At 38.4% G+C, this 24,952-nt stretch overlaps 1 protein-coding gene across 7 annotated transcripts in view; it reads left to right on the forward strand.

The window, feature by feature from the left end:
- Positions 1-24,952, forward strand: part of SPIDR (scaffold protein involved in DNA repair) — a 216,169-nt gene that overhangs the window by 132,394 nt on the left and 58,823 nt on the right. For all 7 annotated transcript variants that reach the window (XM_067290441.1, XM_067290440.1, XM_067290438.1 and 4 more), the window contains exons 9-10: positions 9,852-10,062; positions 11,828-12,087. In XM_067290441.1, coding sequence (XP_067146542.1) covers positions 9,852-10,062; positions 11,828-12,087 — 471 coding nt within the window. The remainder of the gene's footprint in view (positions 1-9,851; positions 10,063-11,827; positions 12,088-24,952) is intronic.

Genomic DNA, 24,952 nt, shown 5'->3' on the forward strand with positions numbered 1-24,952 from the left:
ATGGGAATATTAATATTGCTCTTGATTCAAAAAAGCAAAATGAAGGCAGGGTTAATGAGTATATCTAACTTCAAATGTTATTTCTCAGAGGGTTTTTCTTTATTTCAGCTGTGAGAAAGCAATGCCACAAATTCCATCTATTGTGATTTAATGGAAAAGACATGCACTATTACACAGAAGTAAATGAAGTTCTGAAAATAATTCTTGAGTGTGATAACCTTTAAAGCACATATACTGATAGCTGTTTTCCACCCGAAAAAGAAGAAAGGTATTTTGTTTATCATAGAACAACAGTGTTTCTGGGGCAGGCTTAGTCTCTTGACTTCCCTTATACGGCATGTTTCATTGAGTCTATGTCTAAACTGGGATATTTTTGTAAAAAAAAATTCCCATTCTTGCCACTATCATTTTTATGTTTACATTGATGACTCCAGTGGGTGGATTGCAGTAGACTGGATTCCAGTTTTAGCAGCATTATTCTGACTTTGCTTGAACAGATTTATGTAGTACATGGGTTAAAGCGTTGCTGGCTTATCTGCACTACCTTTACCTTTGTTATACATTTTTTAATGGTAGCACCAAATGTGGTGAAAAAATTGTCAATTTTCCTTTAAAATGATGCTGTAGAGCATTTGTAAAGTGCTAACTTTGAATCTCTCTTCTCCCTTCAGAGCAAGTTGCTTTTCTCACTCAGGCCTATACACAAAAACAGTGCAATGTAAATACCTTGATTTATGACTGTCTGTATATTTTAATTGTGCTATATAATAGAAGAGTAACTTAGAAAGTTTGCATCCTATGCATATTCTGTGCATTCTATATTACAAAAGTTACCACACTGTTAATGGTGAAGAATACACTTTACATTTCAATGTTCAGAAAGAAACATTCACAAGTTGAAAACCTTTCTAAAACACATGTCTGTACTTGCAGACATGGTCATGTTTTAACTATTTTTCTATGACTTTTGTGGTATAATTTGGAAGTATTTTTTTCCCTGCTAGATTAGTCTCAAAATATACTACTTTCATGTATTGGATTTGCATAGGATAAGCGTAAGTGCGAACCAGTGGAATTTTTATGATTTCGGAGTTGCCTTCGGTTTGGGGAAGGGGTGGTAATGTAGTAGCCTACACACCAGGAGGTAGTCTGCATACCGGCATCTTTTACTGCTTTGTGAAAGCTGAAAATGGAGAGTCTACAAAGTAATCTATTAACCTGGGTATCAGCTGGCCTCAAATCTAAACTGACCCTTCCTTTTGAGAGCAGAAAGGAGACATGAATCTCTTTGCTGGCTCCTACCACCTGCTCTGGTGGAGCTGAGCTCTGAGTCAGCTCAGCCCGTGACAGAGGCTCCCTTGGAGCCTGCTGTAATCACACCTTTCTAAAGCTGCGTATAGGGAACGATAGTAGAGTTCTGCCACAGATCCTGAAGTGCCTTCTTGGCACCTTCCAGAGCTTTTACGAGGTGGCCAAACGGCCTAGTTTGCCACAGGCTGCTGCTGGGACCCTGGGCGGGACTGTGTTTCTGGGTTGTAGTCCATAATTACAAAGCGGTTAGATAAAGAGGCCATAACTGAAGAGCAAACAACACTCTCCCTTTACGTTCAGAGTGGTACAGAACACAATCCAGGAAAGCCAGCGTGAAACTTTATTAGTTCCTTTTGACACAGGGGAGGATGTTCGTCCTCCCATAGGGCACTCTGGAACTGGGGCTGGAGGGAGGATCTGATCTCTCCTATGAGGCATTTGTTGTAGGTAAATGTGAAGCACACATATGAAATGGTGGGCTCTGGGTGGTTACTATTTGTGAATGAGTTTTTAGAGTTCTCATAGTTTCATTAATACGTCAGCTCATTTTTCATCTAGTTAACAGAAAAATATATAGAATGGCAGGAATTATTAGGAAGGGAGCTGAAAACATCATTATGTCACTGTAGAAATTCAAGGTGCATCTCAGGTTGCAATTTTAGTCCCCCAACTCAAAAACACAGAGCAGAAGTGGGAAAATATCAGAGAAGTGTGACAAGGAGAGGTGTGGAACAGCTTCTCTATGAGAAATGACTAAGATGACTAGGGCGCTTCACCTTGAAAAAGAAGTGGCTGGGACAGGCTGTGGTAGAGGTCTGTATTAGGAAGTGCATTGAGAAGGATGATCGTTCACCATCTCTTCCAAAGCAAGAAGTGGGGGGCAGCAATGTAACCACTAGGTGACAGATTCAAAACAAACAAAAGGAAGTGGTTCCTCACATGCATATAATTAGACTGCAGAGCATTAGACTGTGGATGCTGCAGGATGTTGTGGATGCCAGACATTTACAAGGGTTCAAAAAGCAGACCAATGAGTTTCCGGAAGAAAAATCTACCAAGGACTATTAACTACAGAGAGACTTTTTCTGCCTCAGCAAGTCCCTAAGCTGAAAGTTATTAGAAGTTATTATAGGAGAGTATTCCGTAGAAGTTTCACTATATGCTTGCTTTTATTTTTGTAGTCTTTCTGAAGCATCTGCTGTTTGCTGCTGTAAGCTAGAATACAGGCTAGGTGGGCCTTTAACCTGACACCAGTGTGGCCATTTCTGTGCCGTCTCTAACATTCACCAGGAATTTTAATATGGTGTAACTTTTGCAGTTTGCTTGCTTCCTTTTTTTTTGCCTTTCAGAATCCCTACTACACATCCCTGAGCTTCCTGCTGGCTGCAGCCATCCTCACTGAGCCACCTCCAACCAACCCTACGTGCAGTTTAGCACTGGGAGCACACAGAATAAGTCTGCTGAGTAATGAGCTCGTGGCTAGTCAGACAGAAGTTGATATATGGGGTGAACATGCAGACTGGAATTCTTTCATAACACCTCAATTATGAAAAGATAACCATGATATTTATATCTCCCTACTTACTTATAACACCCTCATACTTTGTGTGTGTGGGGGGGGTATTTTTGTTTTGGATATTTTACAAAACACCTTTCTAGTTTAATGATCTATTGCATGCAGCTTTTTTTAACAGATTTCTAGTAGAACTTTAAATCTTAAAAAAACTGTTTTGTGCCTGACATTCACTAGGTATTAAAAAAGTCTCAGCATCACAGTTGGAATAGATTTTTAGTAAATTATCTCAAAAGTATTAGCCTAGTAAGCTTGAGAGATTGTTTTCATGCCAGATTGTATATAAGTGCAGGCTGTGGGGGGGGTTATGTTTGCTGGTGCTGAAGGACAGGCTTTGTCATGATGAAGGGTTGTCTAGAATTGCAGAAATTTCAGGTGCTTTCTTTACGGCTGAAGCAAGTGAGTGACTGGAGAGCTCTTGGCTTTCAGGAACTTCCCTATTTTCCAACCTTGTTAAGGCCTGGTATTACAGTAATTTCCTGGAGCTGGATGAGATTTGCTGTGATATCTGTCTGTGCTTTCGTACATCAGCAGACGTGTACATCCTTTTTGATAAGCACACAATGCACTACCTCACTGCAGAGGTGAGAGCACTGGGGGTGTGATGTAATAGCACGTTATGTTAACCACAAGCTTTTTATAGCAGAGCTCTTTTTAAATATGAAAATTTCCATACAACTTATTTCATGTTGCAGGGTGTCATATTTCAAAAGGCAGTATACTATGGCAAGCCAGTGGTTAGTCTATGAGATTACTTTGAAATTAATAAAATGATAAAGTGATGAAAATGTTGGCTTTGTGTAGTGTAATTTCTTGCTGGAATGATTTCTTAGGTTTACAGATAATTTTGTTGAGAAGAACAATATTATTTTGTAGTAAGAACTTATGCTACAATGAAGATGTACTTTAATTACTTGTAATGTTTTAGCAATGTCCTTTAATTTTACTTTTTACTTAAAGTTGAGGAATGAATGGTAACATTTTGGGTTATAACAATATATATGTTGTGTTATTGTGTATTCTTTTATCTGTGTATTGTTTTCATGGAATGGGGCCTCTAATAAAATATTTTGTCCATAGGGAAGCAAAATAACTATTTATGTATTCACAAATAAAATGCATCATATGCTAAAAGTACACATTTTAAACATAGACCAAGTAGCTTTTTATTGGTATATCCTCTGCTGATCTACTACTCTGAGGTGCTGAAGTTGCATTTCTTTGGAGACCTGACACAGCTGAGAATTTACAGTTGGCATATGTGACTCTGGACTTTGATCTAGATGGTTAATAGTATTTCTTCATGGAGAAAATAGTACAATCAACCCTGAGAACTGTGTCCCATTATAGTCTGTTGCTTTGAATACGATAATTTCAAAGACAGAAATAACAGTTGATTTTTTTGTTTTCAAGAAAGTTTGCATTTTGCTTATGACAGTTATCATATAAGCATAGATAGTATTCACACAGTTCACTCAAGCGTTGGTAAATGACACTGATGGAAGTTCACATGTAAGTAGTGGGATTACTCACACACTGATGAATAAAGACACTCATGGATGTTGCTCATGTTGAAGTTCTTGCTAGCTAGTAAATTCTGTATTTGTGCAATCTCTAGACATGGCAGAAGGTGAAGCTGTTCCAAATGGCTTTTTGATTTAGGCTAAATATTGGGAAGACAGCCCTTGGGTGGTGGGTGGACAGAGATCTGTCTGGATTTGGGAAATTTTTTTTTTAGTTATAGTGCTCAGGCATTTCTTGAACATTTTATAATTTCTCACAGGTAAAACAGTGCAAATAGGCCTCAACCCCAAGGGAAGGGCAACGTGAGCGCTCCTGGTCAACTTCTTCCATATTGCACAAAAGAAGTGATTCCCAGGAAGTTAGGGATGGCCCTTGTATTGAATGCACATGGGGAAAGGGTCCTCACGCTCCTGAGGACCAGTGTGAGGTTCGGACGTGCTCTTACCCTGCATGTCCGACTGCTGCTCTATTTGATGATATTAAATCTTTACCCAGGAAGCAATGTTTTGAGGCTTGAAATGAATCTGTTTCATAACACCCTACAACATGCACTGAAACTGCAATGTTCCAAGTGTTCAATTAATACAGCGCCCTTCTCAAAAAAAATCAGCACTTTGTAAAAGAAAGAAAAAAAACCCCAAATACTCAAAGTAAGCAAACAAAAAAATGTTCTCAAATTTAAAGTGCTCCAAAGTCATCCTGAGTTCATGAACCAGCCCCGTTGTTTGATGTCAGCACAACTCGGCGGAAGTCTGTGGTTTATTAGTTAACTGCTGCCATAGATTCGGCACTTCTTGCTGCCGGCGAGCGCGGACAGAAAGCGAGCGCAGCAGCTGCACAAGGCAAACTGCGGTCTAAACCTGCCGACTGTTTGACAACGGGATTAAGACCCTGACTCAAGTTCAAACTTCAGCTACTTTAGCCTGTTCCTTGCTATAAGCGTCTGTAGCGTTTCACAGCTCAAGCCGTGAGAGACCATGGTTTGCAGAGAAGTGCAGGCAAGCACCTCCCTGGCTTCCACTCCGCTGGGTGGCCCGTTCATCGTGGGGGGAGGACGAGAAAAACATGCCACATCCCTGGAGAGGGAAGCTGCTGCTGGAAAAGAAATAATAACATTATTGCCTCATGTTACTTCATTACGTGACCAGTTACAGCAACTGTTGATTGTCTATGAAGTTAAATACGAGAAAAAAAATGTCCTGCAGCGTAGAAAGTTCACAATCTCTACTTCGGGCCATTACAACTGACCTTTCCTCTAAAGGCAGTTAGCGAGGAAGTGGATTGCTAGTCCAAGTTTTAAATATACTTTGCTGAGCAAGAAGAAAATGAGAGAGGTATTCTTTTAAGACTGTATGTGAACTTTATTTTCTTCCCATCGTTTCTGTATGATTTGATTAATAACATGATGTCTCCTTCTGATTCTTTGAAAGTAAGCATTTAAATACAGTGAAGGAGTTAGAAAAGAAGAAAATTAAGAGAGATCATGAAAGTCTTGGCAATACCTATTTAACACTTTGTTAAGTTCATCCTACAGAGTATACTAGAAAGCTCTCAAAGCCATCTTTAAGTCTCTTTACAGTCATTTTGTTTTCCTATGGGAAAAATATTTTATTAGAGGCCCCATTCCATAAACACAACACACAGAAAAGAATACCTAGCGATGCAGAAAGACCCGAGGGGGTCTTTTCCCCCCATTTAATGTATCAGGTAACCATATTTGCTTGCTCTGTATATGCTTGATTCCACCAGTGTTAAAGTGGAAAAATAAGTAGGCTTACTTCTGGTTGTAGAGAAGCTACAGTAAGGACAGATTGGGAAAGCTCATGTGATCAGCTCTGGTGTCTCAGGTACATGGGCAATACCTGCTGCTCAGGACAGCAGTGAATGTTTGTACAACTGATTTTTTTTATTTTTTATTTTTAACTCTTCCAGTTTTCTTTGTCTGACTCTGTATCTTCCAAGCAGACAAAAAGAATTAAGGTGTGTGTGTGTGTTTTTTCTTACCCCAGTCGCTTTTGTTGTAAAGAGGTCATGAACATTATAAAGTGGTGACACAGAGTTTTCTATAATGATGAAGATCAAAATTCCCGTCCTGCAGAGTTAGTCTGAGCTGAGCAATATTAGGAGGAATTTCCAGAAAAGGAAGGAGTATTCATTCAATTAATTCTTGTGTTCGGATACCCCAGGGCTGAAAATGGCTTATGCCCATCTTTGGTGACTTCAGTCTCATTAGTTACATGGTCAAGAAAAACTTAAGAGCAGTATCTCGGAGATCAAGCTTTTCTCTTTTGTGGAGAGGTACTTCACAAGGCGCTTCTACCTGCTTATTATGGGATGTCTGTCTCAATTTTTATCTTATATTATTTTTGAGAAAATGTATTTCTACAGTGAAAAACTTTAGAGAAAAGTAACTTGCCTTCGATCATTTCACTGTATTTAAATTGGTGTATATTTTAATAATTTTTAATGCATGTTTCCCTCATTTATGGCTTCTTGTGGCTTGTTGCAGTTTCTGTTGAACGTGTTCTCTTAGAAATATTTTGGTTTTGTTTTGCTTTGTTTCCAAGACTTGGAATGTATTTAGCTGGCTTTCTCACTTAAATGATATAACTATAGTTGTCATTCTTTGGGGAGAATGTATATATAATATTTCTATTTAGTCATCCACCTATGTAAAAATAAAGGAGCTTATTATAAACTTCTTTCTTTCATTTTACTATTTCTATTTATTGCTGGTTATTTTCATTTCCTGTTGGGAGAAAACTGAAAGTCCATTGAAAAACAGGAAAAAAATAAGTAGACTACTCTGATTATTCCACTGACTGAGCTGAAGAGTGACTGCTAAGTCTGTGGACAGGTATGCAGGTCTCAAAAAAGTGATCCATTAGGGAAAGTGTTCTTAGGGAACTAATACTGCAAGTAAGAAATGGAGGACTTCTCCTGAAAGTGTGCTTATCTATCTTCTTTCTTTCCCTTGCAGAAATGCTGACTAGTCATTAATTTACAGTATTACCCATGTAAAACTGAGCAGAGAAAGCTCTTGGTGGTTATAAAAGTAATCGAGGCATGGAATGCATAAGCATAGCAAAACCATGGTACATGTAATTTGGGTATCAGTAAAACCTACCTGGCTTAAAAAAAAGAAAAAGAAAAAGAAAAGCTGATCACATATCTGCAGCAGGAAAATAGAAATAAAACCATAAACCTCAGAGTTCCTGAAAACGATTTGCTATTAACGTCAGTGTTTTTAGAGACTGCGATGATTTAGATCAAGCAAGCATTCTTTTGACATTCGTGACGTAGCAGACTCGTGTTCAGAGAGATTTCCTGTTTACTTTGGGTCTGAATGCAGAAGTCTCAAGAAAGTAGCTGCTAACATTTTCATTGCATGTCTGTATGCAAAGACAGCCCAAACTGTTCTGAGGTTCATTGCAAGCTGTACATACATTTTTATTCTTCAGAGTGAAGAGGTAATGACAGTTTAGACATAAAAATATTATAAGATCAGAGATGTCTTGGTTTGCTGACATAAAAATAAGATTACTATAGCACAAGTTCCTTTTTAATGAATTATATATTTAATAGATTTGAAATCATCCTGGTCAGAGATATATGGTTCAGTAGCCACTTGTTTAATATGTAAAAGATGGATAGCCCATGAAACCTGGGAGAAAAAAAACATTTAAAAAATGAAGGAAAAAAAAGCGCTAATTCCTCAATTTAATCCTGTAATGCAGAAAATTATCAGCCAATAACTATTTGGCAGCCTTGTGAGCTACCGTCATACTTTTCTTAATTGGCACCCTGTTACCAAATTTACCTAGAGTCAAGAGATTGAGTGTCCATAACGGAAGAACTACTCACTTAGACCTCAAGAGTTCACACATGGTAGTAAGGCATTGTGAAGAAGTTCACTGCTTAATTTTATGCTGTAAATGTTCTGTGAAATTATTTTTTTTCAAATCATAATTTCTGTGAATGTTCACAAATAGAAAGCAATACATCTTTTTTATAACGTGTGTTTGAGTTATAGTTTTAAGTTGCAAGATTATTTTTAAATGTATATTTTTTTCCAAAAAGCAGAGAACTATTTCCCATTTTCTTATGTTATTTTTCTAATTAAAAAATACCTGGGGTTTATATTTAATAGCTTATTGCAACTGTTCTTATTGTTTTGAAAATATGTATGCATTAAATCCCATTTAGCTGTCTGCTCTGCAGAGAATAAAACAGTTGGTTACAAACCCATATTGCAATGTTTGTCTGGTCAAGAACAGAAATAAATAATTTTTAAAGGTTTTTTTTTTTTTTTTACTTTGTGTGGTTTCATTTTAACAAATAATGTCATAGATGTGAAAGCTTGCTTCATCTCCATAATATGACTGTTTAGCAATCTGGAGACTCAAGTCCTGAGGTTACTTCTGAACTCAGGTCAGCTCAGTTTTGCTGCCAAGGCAGGAGACCTTGTTTTACTCCCAGACGATACAAATCTAACAGTAGAAAAACATAGCCTGCAATAAACACACTAAGTGGATTTTATTTCTCTTTTGATTGTCTCTAGAAAATGAGATTGCAGATTGTTTTGGTTAACTGACTTCATTAGATTTGTATCCTGTGAGTATAAGAAGTGTATTTCTAAATATATGATAGTGATACTAATGTGAAAAAGCCATCAACATCAGGGCACGTTTTAGCATTAATTTTATTGTGTGTTTAGCGATTCTCCAACCATTGCCTTAATCAGCTAGGCAAGAAATTGCTGCATGAAGCTATTTGGGAATTTACTTTGGCACCAGAAACCCAAACTGCCTCTTGGAGAGCAAGTTTATAACAGCAACAAACATACAGGAAACAGCTTTTGAGGCAAAATAATATGCGGTATATCTTAGGAAAAGTATAAAATTTTGCTTTTAGAAAAATGTGGGAGAAAGAGAGGAAGGATCAGCTCTCCAGAGGCTGCGGTAAGGAGCGAGCTGGCACGCTCCGGTTCATGGGAAGCATTGAGCAGAGAGGGGTGCCCACTCTGAAAGGCCAGGCCAGCTCTGGCTGAGCCAGCACGGAAACTGAATTAAAAATCCTTCGTGGCTCCTACCGTAACGGTGGTCCAGGGACCCGGTCCTGTCTTGAATGACAACGCTGGGACACCAAGCAGGCTTCGCATGAAGCCGCGTGAGGTTCATGGCCTTGCCAGCTCAACATGCTTCCACACCTAAATTGTCCCTTGCACCTGCACAGGGCTGTGCCTGAGCTGATGAGACTGATCTGAGCTGGCTAGATCTATGGGATAGTTTATTTGCGTTTTGGATAACTCACCTTTGGGTGTTTTAATGAGGACTGTAGAACAAAGGGGAGAGAAATACAGCACAAGAAATATTTTTAAAAAGTGTTTTACTGTAGTATAACTCATAATGCATTTGATGCCAATTAAATGTTGTTTTTGCAGGCAAAAACTACTTCTCCAAAATGCAAATGTTCCTGTTATCATGAATACATACTTCAGTCAGAAGGTGCTACTTAGTGAACACTTAGAGACAAGAGAGAAGACACATGGTCCTGCAAAGATGCTTATTAGAAAGAATATTATATCTTTGGCACAGACATTTAGATTAAATGACCTTGAAGATGATATACCCCGGGAATCTTCAGAAAATCAGGTAAGGCTCATTTTGTTTGCAGATGAGCGCTTTATAAGAAGTTGGTGAACAGATGTTTGGAAATCATAAGAAAAATTCTAAATTACAGACCTGTTCAGTTTCCCCTTTCATTTAGTTAAGGCTGAATAATGTGATGTTTATTTAAATAATATTTTCTTAGCAGAGGCTTTTGGCCCATCCAGATGCTGAACTGCTGCGAAGTTATTTCACTGAAGTCTCACTACTGTGCTAAATAGTAATTCTAGCTTGGTTTTTCATTGATTTTTCTCTTATTCTTTGCAGCTGAATAGCCAAGTTTTATTTGAAACAAAATCGCTTTTCTATTAACTGACTCAAGTTATTATTTTTAATAAATATTCCCTTTCCACTCCCATTTCTTAACTCATTTCCTAATCAATCCTATCCTTTCTTTAAAGTATCAGTTGGTAACCCCCTGCCTTGAGCCCCTCCTTGCTTCTTGTTTTCCCTATTGTGATTTTGTTTATATTAAAATTACTATTGACTGTGCATGTCTTTAACTGTGATTGTGCAAGCTGAGTTATTTTAAGGGATCTGGTTTTCTGATACTCTGTGCCAGCACTTTCTGAAACTAAAGGTCTTGTAAAGGTTTTATGTTGGCCACCCAAAATCATTCTTAATGTTTGAGAAGTTTGGCCTAAGAGTTTGATGAACAATATCGAGTCTCAACATCTTCTGTTTGCCTTATATGTAATTCTCCCTGTAGGCCTGGGAATGAAAAAGTTAAATAAATCAAATCCTAATCTTATTTCTGCAACCACTGTACCTTTTAAACAGCTTCTACTTTGGTATGCCAAAACCAGTGTAATTTACTTGTTCCACTCATATTTCCTACCAAACAAAAACACTTCATTTGAAACTCAGTAGAAAAGTTCATTGTAACAACTTTGTGGACATGAGGTAGCATAGCACCAGCATTTTCTTTTAAATACTGTAAATGTCCTTCTCTGCTGGTGCGTAGTGTTTATAACAAGGTCTTTATCACTCCAAAAACTCTTCTTGGCACCCAGCTTTTTAAAAAACAGATTTCACTGTGGAAATGGAAATTTGGCCTGTGCTGGGAAAGGAGCCTATGTGATAGACCATGTGATACAGATTTTACTAAAAGAGAGAGATTTCTTTTAAAATGAAGGTTAATGAAGTTACTTGTTTAAACTAAGGCAATACATATCATAATTTTATTCATAAAATTTATTTTGGAAGTAGCAGAAGAATAGAAAAAGATTAAGGTTTTCTACTTTTCATTAATCATCTAATTCTTTTACATTGAAACTTGTAAGTCGGAAGACTAAATTACTATCCTATAAAACTAGACACCTATTTACTTTCACCTTAATCTGAAAGCTGGAGCATTGAAGATGGATTATACCCTTTTCTAGGAGAGGAAGAATCAGACCATCTTAGAAGTAAAAAGGAAACTCAAATCAAGGAGAAAAATGATAAATGCTAATACCAGTTCTGTTTTCCTCCTAGCGTAACCCCTATTTCTCATGGATTGAGTTAGTTCAGTCCAGGGCACCAGTTTCACACAGGATAGCACTGTGTGCTGAACTCTCTTGTGAATGTTTATTAAAAATCCACAATAAATGCTGGCCATTAGTCTGTAAGCTAGTTTATATGTAGTAAGTATTTTGGAACTAACCTTTTACTTTTTGTGGTCATTTTTCATGTTGAAGTTTTACTGTTTTGTGCTACATGATTTTGGAGTCCCATGAAATGTTTCTATTAATGGGTTTTCCTTCACCAGGTTGCTTGTACTCCAGAGACTACACAAATCCGTAACAAGTGTGATTCCAAAAAGCAGCCCTCAACCCTCAGTACTCTTAATGATTCTCTGCTTGAAATGGTGGAAAGCCAGGGAGCAGTGGGATGGAGAGAAGTGCAGGTACGAGTGGTTATCCAGAGGGTGTACTGTTTGCCTGCAAGAGAAGGTTTCAGATGCCAGGTTCAAGAAAACAAGCCTACTCATGCAGCATCCATCATAAATTCAGACCAACCAAATGTTAGGTGAGTAAAAAGATGCATGGGAATTTTGCTGGTGAGGCTGTAACATACGAGAAGCCCAAGGAGGAGGGAATTTGGAACTGCCGTTCTTAGTCCTCTTTCAGCAGGAGATAAGCACACTCCACAAGGTGCAGGTTCTCGATGGTGATGGTGTATTTTTTTAATCAGTTTATTGTGAAATATAGTTAATGCTGCCTGGAGGAGGGAAGGATTTGTCTTTCTGCCTGCAGTTCATGTGTTGTAGCAACAGATGACAGAATGTTGAAAATGAATTAGGGGGAAGTTAATTTAAAACCATTGATGATTGTGGATGTTTACTATTACTTGAGAGTCACTGAGTAATTGTTATATCAGCCACTTCCCATTTACCTAATTCAGCCTCCAATATGCTCTGCAAGTAACTTATGCTCAGAATGGTCTTTTGAAACAGGAGTATATACAGAGATGGAAAAATGAAAATAGAAAAGATATGCCAGACAGTTCCTTCTGGCCAGTACTGAGCCGTTGAACCCTTTCCTTCTTTTTCTTACATTCCTCCAAGTTTGAGGCCAAAGATTGATTTCAGAGTTTTTCTCAGCAACTCTGGGTTTAAGATCACTGTGTCTATTACTGAATCCCCTTCCTTTAGGTTTTGTGCTAACTTTCAGTTCATGCCGTGTTAAAATTTAATGAGGCAGATACACTCGATTTTGTTTTCACTTGGGAAGCTTATTGAAGTAAGCTGCAGTGGCAGAGCTTCTATCAGGGTCCTGAGAACAGCTTTTCAGAATATTAGGAGATTCTCTCTTCCTTCAGAGTTTAGGGCCTGAATGGAGATTGCAATTAGTTTAAAGGGTTGCATTGAGAAGTCTCTAGATATAATTTGCAATAGGCTTTGAAAGGATTCTTCAAAGGTTTGGAGAATTTGAGTTCCTCCAAGCCACCCCATCGCTGGTAACAGCATGTTCACAGGTCTCTCTTCCTGAGTTTTTGAAATACTGGAATTCTCCCAACTCTTGCTGCCTTGTAGGCCACTGGATAATTTACAGTAGTCATCAGTCAGTAATCTTCCTCCCCAAGCATTTAGGAGGCTTATTCTTTCCTAAGATGCATAGTCAGTCACCAGTAGAAAATTAATTAATAACACCTTTGCCCCCATTATTTTATTAAAGGGCATTTACATATATGGAGTTTGCACTGAGTTTAACTTGAATCAATTTTAAAAAGCAATTGATACCTTTTGTTGTGTGAACTCATTGCTTTATATTGGTTTAGCTGGTTCTCACTATGATAAAAAAGTGAGGGAAAAGTACTTTATTAGTACCAAGTCTAATAGTTTTGACAACAGTGTTGCTCTTTGTAGATTTTCTTTCAGAGGGCTACAATTGATCAAAGGTCAGGCCAGCTGACAGTCTGTAATTCAAATTGATGTTAACTCCATCAGTTCTAGCTGAATTCAAAAGATAATACCCTTTCCATGTTTCCTTTTAAACTCTTAACCAAAAATACTACTTAACTTGCAATTGCAGAGTTTCAGGTAGTTGGCCTGCCTCTGTCCACACCCTTCCCAGGAATGGGGTGAAGCTAACAGAAAGCTCAAGACTGCACTTCTTACATCAAACCTGAAATAGAAATAAAATAAAAAATGAGGGTCCTTTGCTTCTGAGTACATGCAGTAGCTGGGTAATCTTATGTGCAGTTGTTAAATCTTGGAAGTACCTCAAATTTTATAGACGTTCCGGCTCAAAAAAAGAGCTCGGTTGTTGTCGTTCCCAGCTATCAGACTGTCCTTTGGATCTGTGTTCTCTGATGAGAAAAATCAGCCCACTTACTCTTTTGAAAAGAAGAGAAGGACCACCTCTTTTAAAGACTGAGGAGTGGCAAACACCTAGTACTACTTCATCACCTGCCATTTTCATGGCTAATAAGCATCCATATGAGATTTTGTCATTTATCAAAAATATCTGTCTGTCACCTGATAGCGAATGAATAGGTCCGACACCCTCTGGCAGTCCTTTGAACCAACTAATGGATCATTCTTTTGTAGAGCAAAACTTTTTTTTTTTTTTTTTGTAAACTTCTTTTTGTAAAGTAAAACTGCCCTGAAAACAACACTTGTATTTTAGGAGGCAGGATGAGTGAGAGTATCCATTGATTTGTAAACAAAATTTTCTAATTAGTTACAAGGCAGATGAATAGTTAATTTATTTGTATTTTAGACAGGCTATTTCATTGCATGTTTTTTTTTTATAGCACTCCACAATAACTTAGATGTTGTTGCCAAGGGAAGCATAAAAACACAGTAGAATGAAAGAGGCATGAAATTAAATATGGAACAAGGAAAGTGATGTGTTTTGTTCAGGGCATCCAGTTTCTAGAAGGAGACTGGCAAATTGTGGGAGAAACCTCGATTTTCCTTTTAGGGAAATTGATTCATTGAATTATTTAAAACTAAAATGGGTAAAGTGCTAAAAATTAGGTAATGCCTACCTGTATTTAACCTCTATTGTTCATAAAGATAAATATATAGAATACTGCCTTTATGGATAGAGAAATGAATATGTCTGATGTTTTAAAGTCTGTTGAAGTATGCTTTCTTAGGACGATGAAAAACCATTAGAGAGATCAAAATGTTCTCCAGCTTCTGTCATACTCAAATTGTTCTCACATTCCCCATGTTATTGTCAAATCATTTGCCTTTTCCCTCAGAAATCAACTGTTCTTGCAAATGAACTTTTCATGCTCAAGGAGTTTCAAGGAGGAAAAAAAAGAAAAGAAAATATGACTTGCCATGACTATCTGCCCCTTCCCAGCATTCCTGGCATACTTTTTGCTGCCTTTTCCCCTCTGATCAGAGAGAGACTTTTAGAAATGAGACAGCACATTTTTGTCTAAAACTGATTATTTTGACTCTTTTTGAAAGAGCCCTGACTATACATACACAAGTCCAAAAGAGAATCCTGTCAACCTGAGGAGCTTTCTGGCGTGGAGGTGTCTGACTCACTGTGTCGACCTTGTACTTTGTGTTCCTGGGATAAAGCAGTGTATAATTTGGATTTGGCTTTTGCCAGCATCTGTTTGTTTTGAGTGGGCCACGTGAGTTCAGCAAAAAATAGTGTTGGTCAGTTTTATTCCTTAAAGGACAGGGATCATTGTGTGGTAGTTGGTGAAACTAAAATAGGCACATTTTTTAGGACTGTTAGGCAGTTAAACCAGTCAGAAGGCTCAAAAGATTTAGGTTAGGAAGCTGGACAGAAAAGGGTGTTGTCTATTAAGAAGGAAAAGCTAAGCAATTCTAAAGTGAAACAATGCTAGCAATGGTTGTGAATCCACAGTTTAAAATCTTTGTGGGTGAGTAAAGAAGTTTTCCATTCGCTTCTCTTGGCATATTGTTTTGACCTACTTCCCACCTGAATGTTAGCACTCTAGCCCACAAAAATATTCTATACCAAGATCAAAAGAAAGACAACACATTTACTTTAAAAAATAATGTAATCAGCCTCCCTCCTCCAGTCATCAATAGTTCTTTTGGTTTTACTCTCTATTTTGTTTTCTATTTGCCAGATCTTAGAGAAGCAGAAAGGCCAGCTACCATGCAAGCAGGACCCTTGGGGAGAAAAATATTTAGAATAGCCAAGCATTTGTTTGAGTGGCTGGAAGAAATGGAAGCGTGGGGAAAGTAACATTTCTATTTTTGAATAGGACCACAGAAACGTTACAGTCAGTTGCTGGGATTCATTACACTCTAGCAAGTTGTTGCAAATTTCTGTGTACTCTCTGCCTATGTAATTATGTGTAAAATGGTTTTATTGGCAAGTAGTGATCCTGTAAAACTGATTCATTTCAAAATAGTGTTTCCTTTTTCCTCTCTTTCCTCATCTAATAATGCTCACTGTTTACCTTAATACAAAAGCAGTCAATGTATCAACCTGTCTGGCAGCATTCGCAAGTAAAAGTTGAGTGTCAACTGCTACAACTAGCATTTCAAGCAGGTACACTAATATATCGATAAGTCATACTTGTGGTAAGGAGAACTCAGCTTAAATTTTGTAAGACATATTTTTAAAAAAACAGGGGAGGTTTTGTTTTTTGAAAAAAGCCCACATTGGAAAGGACTGTCATAAAGATCCATGTTCACAGATGCTAACATCTGTCAGTATGTTTTTTGTGGCCGACTTAAATCTGTTTACAGCATTCCAGTTGTTTTTTGTGTTTTTCAACAAAACATTTTAAATGGAATAGTCATAAATGTAAGTTTTTAAAACTTACATTATGTTTCTGGGATGTGATTTTTCAAGTGGGAAATAAACAGGAAATAGGTAACTAGTGCAGTAGGGAGTACTCCATAAGCTAGAAATTTTCTGATTTCCCCTTTTCAGATCCTCCTCAGAAGCGAAAATATGTGCTTTTAATATTCTTGCAAAGTCATCTAATTGCTACTTGACAGGCTTGTAATAGTTCTCCTGGCAGCTGTGGTTCAAGCTCTAGTAACCTGTTTCTGCTTCGAAGCCTCATTTTTTTTCTGAGCACAGTTAAGACTCCCTGACACTTGGATTATTCCCTATTGCCTCCACCCTGCTCTTTTTGTAATTCTCAAACTGGGGCACCAAAACAGAGAGTAAAGACAAATGACTGTTGGAAAAACAGCTTTGAAATCACGTTTTCCAGCTGAGACATTAAACTGTATTATATATTTAACATCGAAGATTCCCTGTGTTGTTGCCCGGATAGCCCTGAAAATCTGTTTCCCTGCTGCTGATGCTGCAGATGGATAGGTGGAACTTGGGCTTCTTCCAGTGCCACTGTAGTACAACAATTTGTTAGTTTGACATTACCGTTTATTTTTTCAGTGCTAAATATTTACATAATCTTATTCTGTCTGAGGGCAAGGTGAAAGTACTGTTATCTGACACACTCAGTACAGGGGGGGAAAAAAGCACCCCCAACATATACCACTAGGTTTAGACCCCGTGCCAGGAATAGACAATTAAATAAAAAGGATTTCTTTTTTTAAATTGGTTATTGTTCTAAAACATGTCAGAACAGCAGTAAAGTTGCTGGTGCAGAAAAAGAGTCCCAAGAAGATGGTAGCCAGGGTAGACCTCAAGCATGACACAGATTCAGTCTCTTTGGAAAGTAAGAAGTGTGCAGGAACAGAAATCAACTGTCAGATGGTGGCCAACAACTGTGTGCATGCTCCTGTGTACAGCTAGGTACACTGGTGCCACTGGTTGCTAGCTTGCATTTCCTCCATAGTCAATGTAAGTGCTTTGACTGATCAATAAAGTACCCATATGTTTACAGAAGATGGACCTCTAAAGATTCTTCTGTTGGCCAAGAAAGAGGAGTAGTTCTACTGATTGGTATGTTTTCCATGATAGAAAAAGCCCAGAGATATGTAAATAAGGTAGAGAGATAAATATTATGGAAGCATCATGATGCATAGTTCTGCATTCACCACCACTCATCTTGCAGCTGTACTTTTTCCCTCCTCCCACATCTGATTGCAAACAGTGCTTTAGTAACCTGGGGAAACTTTATTGCACCTGGACACCTCATTTCCCACTGCTGTCCATTTTATGTCTTTGTCCACTGAAAAATCATTTTGGAAAGAATATAAAAAATGGGGAGGGGGGAAGGGAAAGACTGATACAGTCACCCATATGTTATCCTCTAGTGGAAACCAATTTAGGGAGTAGAAGGGCAACAATTTGAGAAGGTAATTTTCTGGCCCTAGAGCCACAATCAAGGTATGTGCTGTTGTACATTGTCTAGTTGAAACCAGGAATAGTAATTTTCCAGCACCTGCTATTTGTCAAGAATTATTCCAAGATGGCCTATGTAAAAGGTATGGAATCTTTCCCTTGTTTTTGACCTTTCTTCCCCTTGAATTTTTGTATCTCTGAAAGTTATGTGGCTGACAGTACTGAGAGCAGAAATCCTCCATGTGTGTTTTACACCCCTACCTTTCACTAAATGCATGACTGCAGTCCTGACTTGGAAGGAGTGTTAAAGTCATGCTGGAGCAGCTCTCCAGAACTTTTATAAAAGCCAGATTGTGTCTCTGGAATTTGTTTTCCTGCTACCATGGTACAGAAGGCCCATTAACAGTGATAAATGTTATAAATACCTGGATAGACACATGCTGAGTTAACAGTTGGGAGAGAAATCTAAACTACTCAAATACTGTATGTAATTTCTGTGTGACTTGCACAGGTAAACATTCTCTGTATGCACACACTTAATATCTGCATAGATCAGGGGATGTGCAAAGAAATATCAGTACAGGCTTAATTACAATAGCAAGTTTCCCAAAATGAAGATTGTTAGGAATAACTTTTTGTCATCAGCTTTGAAAAAGCTTCTATTTGGATATGACAAATCAATACTTCTTGGAAGGATGGTATGAACATAATCTTACTCTTTGGGAAAGAAGGAAGTCTTTTGTCCTGAAGTCCATCTTGTGTGGCTTAGAGTCCATCTTGTGTGGTTTTAAAACTGATGTGCACACTCTAATAAATGTAAAAAAGATAGATTTGTATTGTTTGGCTTCAGAAGAGCTGACTCTTATTGGGACGGGTGCCTTTATATCTGTATCTTAATCTTGTATGCACCTTCTTTTATAGAATATTAAAGATTAAGATACAGCAAACAAAAAGAATAAAATAAAACTCTTTAGAGGAGACCCTCTTAGTTACTATGGCTTTTTGTAAGCATTGTGGTTGAATATTGGGATGTAACTTACAAATGTTAGTAACACTTAATGAATTTATCTTAAGCTCACATGCCAGTCTCTTTCAAGTCCTGACTGGTTGCAATACCTGCTATTCTTGTCCCATTTCTCTCAGCCAGACAGAGTCAGCAATGTCAAACTGGGTAGGGATTCACTACAGACTGCTGAAGCCATCAAGCTTGTTTAAATTAATCCCCCAACTCCCTCTTTTGCTTAAGAGGTCTTTGCAGGGCTTGGAGAAGAACATGCTCCTCAAATGAAGAAAGTTACGAACAAAGTCCTGAGATGAATTTACTGTGTAATTAGGCTTTACACTGTAAAGACTCGAGCAGAAAGGTGTTTAAGAGAGATATAGTTATTTTTGCGGTTTTTGTCCTATACTAAGAAAAAAAGGAAATGATTTGCCTATGCCTGATGCATATTTACAATGTTTTTGCAACTCACTGAGTTTAGATACTTGATTTGAGGTCTGTGTTTGGCTGCAAGGTGAGCTCCTCTGAATGACCTGCTTTAAAAGCACTTAAGGCTAGAACTGAATGCAAAATATATTTCAGAGAGGTTTCACATTTAAATAGACAAGGAATGATGTTGTGAAATTGCCAAATGTAATTTTTGGTCATGCTTGTGGTGTGGGCCATGTTTCATTCAATATTTTACATTGCATGGTAGCATGATTTAATATACATATTTTAAAATTTTTTTCTGTGTATCGGTGGTTTCCTGACTCTGGTACGCTTACTGTTGGTGGTATAGGCATTGAGAAGGTTCTCACAGGAGCAACTCCAGACCCTGCCCTTCTTGAGGTGCTCATCTGAGCCATCAGGCAGTTGTGTCCCCATAAGCACTTAACACTAGCCAACTGTAAATACCTTTGTGCAGCTGCTTATTGCAGTTCAGAGTCATTTACTGATCTGTGCAGCTACAAGCAGAAAGGCCACATGTGAAAGCCAACTTCATACGGCCACTTCAACTCACAGTGAGGGTATTCATTGCTACCAAAACTCTTCCTTGGGCCTGCAGCAGTGATGGAAGGCAAAAATGGAAATGAAGGCAGCAGGCAGTCTTTCCCTGTTTTTGTGGTGGAACTGTTACCAAAAGGCCCCAGACAAGAAAGAGTCTCAAAGGGGGAGGGGGGAATGGGGGAACTGTTACCAGCTCGGACAAGTGATTTCGGTGAGAGGTCCTCTGCCCAGGCAGTTATTATCCTTTGTCTTTCATGTGCCCACAAATGTAGATATTAAGTAGGAGCAAGCTCCAGTGAAGTGTGTAGTGGAGTCTGTTCAGGGTTTCCAGTCTCCATGGGTTTGTGCTGCAGTTTGGCACTTGCAGCTCATGTTGCCATTATATGATCTCGTCTTGTCTTCTCCTGTACAGCAGCATCCCCCTTTCCTAGAAGATGGCTTTAAGGAAATTATTTAAAAAGTATAAAATTTTATCATATTTCTTAGAGGTTTCCTAACTATTCTGGACCAAGGGGAACCGCTTATGAGTGCCTACCTGAGGGGGGGAACAATCCCCTCCACAACTGCGCAGTAGTGGTCCCTATTCCTTGCACAGTGCCTGCTGCAGGAAGTCCACCAGCAAGGAGACTTTTACTTCCGTTTCTGAGTGAGCTAACAGGGGCACTGCAAGGAAGGCAGTACTGGTGAGACACGGTAAGAAAAGGTACTGGAGTCCCAGTTTTACAGAGGTGGGAGATGGAGTTTGGATTGTGGAATTAGAGTGCCAGGTGAGGGAGTGCATGGTAGGTGGTTGGAGAAGGAAGTACTGCATGGAGCTGAGGTCATCGTATGGGGAATATGAGAGTAGTCATAAAACTGTAAGATACCATTTTGTGTGATTTACCTTTCTGTCTGTCCATTAACTCCCCTTGAGCCGGTGTAGTTCCTGCTATGAATTACCTGTCTGAGGCACCAGGTTTCCCCATTGTTGAACTCAGATATGCTCTAGTCACGACATTTACAGATGTTTTTGTCTTTGTCCCACAATGATGGGATTATGTATTTTCCCCTGCCTCTGAACAAATGCCAAAATCTGTACATTCCATTTGACATGATGAAAAATGTGCCAGGAAATTAATTCGATTGCAGCAACAATTTATGTCACATCTTCAATATAGAGCTATAAATTAACTGATCATATTAAATAAGTAGGAAGTAGAAGAACTTGTTAACAAAAACATTGTGCCTAATCTTTGCAAAAATATTTTTCATTTCTTTGTTATTTCTATTAAATTCTAAGTATGTATTTCCTTTGCATGAAAGCTTAAACTGACAAAACTTCTTGCAGCCTAGGCTATTCAGAAATGTTGAAGAATATTTGTAATAGGAGCTCATCTATACTTTGATGCTTCTGTGTATATCTGACTCATCATCCGTAATTGAACTGCCAGGGTTTGGGGGAGAATTGTAGCAATAACATCCTGAGAAAACAGGCATTTAAAGTGGATGCCTCAAAAATCAGGAAAATCAATGACTCTGAGGCTGCTTTCACTTAAACAGTGTAAGCTAGGAGGAACTCTGCTAAGCCAAACTGTATGTGGTGGATTTGAAACGAGTTGGAAATCACATTATGAACAGAGTGGAGAATGGGAAGAAACCAAGGCAAAAAGAGGTTCCACCTCTGATTTGGAGGCTGCAACTTCAGCAGATCAACAAACTGCAATCAGCTGATTTATTTTTAAATGCTTGTAAAGGGTTGTGCCATGTCTGATAACACGTTTCTTATATCTATATGTTAGATTTAGGTAACTCCTGTGCAGACAAATAGACTTTATTCTAACTTTAGTTTGGTCCCAGTTAATCCGTGGAAGCTAGATTTGGGGGTGACCTGCATGGTTGCAAGTGATATTTGGGAAATGTGAATCAGAGGTAATTAAAAAATTATGTGTTGGATAAAACTATGACAATGAAGAATCATGGTATTTTAAAATGAGAATAATTTTTAATGTACTTTTGAGTGTTTCTAAGCTTTTAGGATGAAGAACACAAAATTTCCTATTCAGCCTTAGACATAAAAGAGTTTTTCTTTGTAAAAATGAAAAAGTTAGCTGTGATTCTTATTTATTGGCAGGACTTCAGCAGCTGAGTTTAAGATACACTTCCAGCATTTTGAGATGCAAAATAAAACTGAGAATAGGTAATACTGTTATATGCTTTATGTGCTTCTAAAAGAAGCCTCTGCTTTTTCCTTTGAGGTAGGATAATGTCCAAACAACACCAGCTTGTGACAGTTCTTAGAAATCAGGAAATATAGGACCAGTACTGTGGTTATCGTAGTGGGAATGAATAGCCAGTCTGTACCTGGTCTCAAAGCCTGCATGGACGTGAAGGGTTTGTCTTTGTTGGGGGTCACATGCTGAAGTGCACAGAAGCTGACAGTGAACAAGTAGCTGTTTTCAGGACAAAATTAACTATTTTTAAATGGTATATAAATAGTCTGATAGTCAAAGAATAAGCAAGACTCTCGTGTGTACAGCATGGTTGAACTGCTGAGTAGTGTAAGCACTTCAGTATCCTGATGTTTTTGTCTGAATTTGTAACCTTGGAGTTGCATGCATCCTCTTTTCCATTAAATAGAAATAGATGTCTTTTCTATATATGTATTTGCTAAGTTTGAGACTACTGCTTTTTCTGTAATTTTGTTTTATATTTGGCCCAACAGAAATATAAATCCTATATTAAAACTTGAGAACGCATAGAGCTGAGCATATAAAGTGCCTTTGATCTGTGTATGTCACTGCATGCATTATTTATTACAACAAAATTCCTAATAACATTGCAGCAAAGCACATCCTGACAGCAACACATTGTAGGAATCAGATTGTGTCCAGCTTCAGTGCAGACTGACATTTTTATGTCTGTCGCTCCGTTGCCCGGTTAACAGATATTTCCTTCCTCGATTCGAGCTGTCCCCACGCAGCCCTGGCTCGGCGCTGTGGGAGGATTTGCCGGGCGAGCCAGGCGGCCACGTGACGCGTCTCCCCCGCGTCCCCGTGCTCAGTGTGTCTCTGCACACGCTGTTCGGTAAACAAACTTTGGAGAACCAGAGCGAGCTGGTTCCGAGCAGCCGGTTCATTCACACAGAGCGCTTGGAAAGTGATGCCTTTGCGCAGCCTTGACGTACGGGCTGAGGGAAGTGGAGAAGTTAGTATTTATGTTTTCATTAATGCTTTTTATAGCTGGGAGCCAGCTGTAGCTAGTTAACATTAGCCTAGGACATCTATTAGCGTGCGGACCTCTTACGCAGGATAAAGGGCTTCTGATGGAAACAGAGTTGTTACTCATGGTACTCATGGCTATGTGTTTACACAAAGGCTGTTTGTGCTGCCATAGGATATATATTAGAACAGCATGCAGCTTTTTAATTAACTAAAACTTTCCAGGAGTCGAGGGGATTTTGTGTAAAAACTTTTAGCAGAGCAAATCATAAGATTTGCCTCTTTAAATGGCCTATTGCTTGTTAAAAAGCTATCATTTTTAAATAATGCTCTGCAGCTCTGCAGCTACAAGAAATATTTTCTGTTTAGGTTTTAGGATGAGACAGGAATAAGCAATATTTCTGCAAGTCTCAAATACCCCCGTTTGGACTGCTGCACTCTTTGCTATGAATGATATAAGTGGCTGGCAGTAACGCAGGGTGAATTGGACCTAAGGGTTTGGCCTAGAGGAACTGATGGCTCAACTATCCTTCTCCAGTTCTTGCCTTTTTTTTTTTTTTTTTTCTCTTCTTGTGGAAGATAGTCAGAAGAGTGTTTAAAAACAAATAACTAAAGCAACTGCAAAACAGAGTGTGAGGAAGGGAAAAGAAGTGCTGTTTTTAGAGCTCTGCTATGATGAATACCATGGTCTCTGGTATTTGCGTCAATATGACACCTTCGTTTCCCGGTCAGTCAGTGTTCCCCAAACAATTCTGACAACTCTGCTCCTCTAGGCAACAGCAGAGGTGCCTAAAGAAGAAGTATGAAATTTTGCTTATCTTGTGCTTTGTATTTCTGTAGAAGATGTGGAATGAGCATATTCCTTTTTTACAGCTAATTTATTCATTTTAGTAGTTAAAACTTCGGTATTGAAAGTTTCAGGACTGGCCTCCCCCTCCAGTTTATCCTTCTGAGGAAGGTAGGTTGCACTCAAGACCATCATAGCTATTCCTCTTCTTCCCACATCTTTTGCCTCTACTTGCGGTATGTTTTACAGAGACTGGAGAAGGTGGTTATTGTGAAGAACATTGTGAAAGGGTCTTATAGGATGAATTTCCATTCCTGTTATCTATGTCACAGTCCTACGGATTGTTAGTGATGAACTTTCCAAGTCGGCAATTCAGAAAGTTCTGTGTAGAAAGCTTTTGTTTGCCTAGCCTTCTCATGAAAAACTTGATTACATCAGTCATTATCATGTCAGAATTATACCTTTATGATTCAAAAAGAGAAGCTTTATAATGCTATTCATTTTCATCTGCCCAACAGTGTCTGTACATGAAACTGCTGAGTAGCTCCAGATGCCCATGTCAACTCACATAGTTGGACTATAGTCTGTTACAAAGACAAAAAAAATCAGGTTATCTCCCGAAATTGAATTGCTTCTAATCTCCCGGTCAGATAAATTTCCTCCACCCATCCATTTAGGAACACCACCCTTAATGATCCACTTGAAAAGAATGTGAGGAGGCTCTTGTAAGTACTGTGACAGTGGGGAAGCCCAGCTCATGAATTACATGTGTTCCATGCCTACAGCTCTACCCTCGAGATACAGGTGGAAAACTTATATCAGCAGTATCTAGATTTTCCTAAAGAACATGTTCAGTGATTCAACTCAGTATTACCTTCACAAATGTGGGTGAAGGCTCCGTTCATTCCAGCTTCTGAGTTTGCTAGTCTTATGAAGGCCAGAAGAATCATTTGCTTACTCAGGCAAAGTAGAGCTTTGATGTACTCACATTCTTCCTTTTAATGCAAACCAGTAAAATTCTGCTGGAATGTTTTTCACCAGTTGTTAAATACATTGGAGACTTTTGTTGATTGTGATCTGATAGAAAACATTTTTGTTCCTATCTACCATACTCCTAAATGCTCCATAAGCTGTTTTTACTATGTACATGGAAATGACCTATATGGTGTCATCATGTGGTGGTCCTTGGGCTTGTTTTGAATTGACTGTT

The sequence above is a fragment of the Apteryx mantelli genome, chromosome 2 (genome assembly GCF_036417845.1).
Source record: "Apteryx mantelli isolate bAptMan1 chromosome 2, bAptMan1.hap1, whole genome shotgun sequence".
NCBI lineage: Eukaryota > Metazoa > Chordata > Aves > Apterygiformes > Apterygidae > Apteryx > Apteryx mantelli.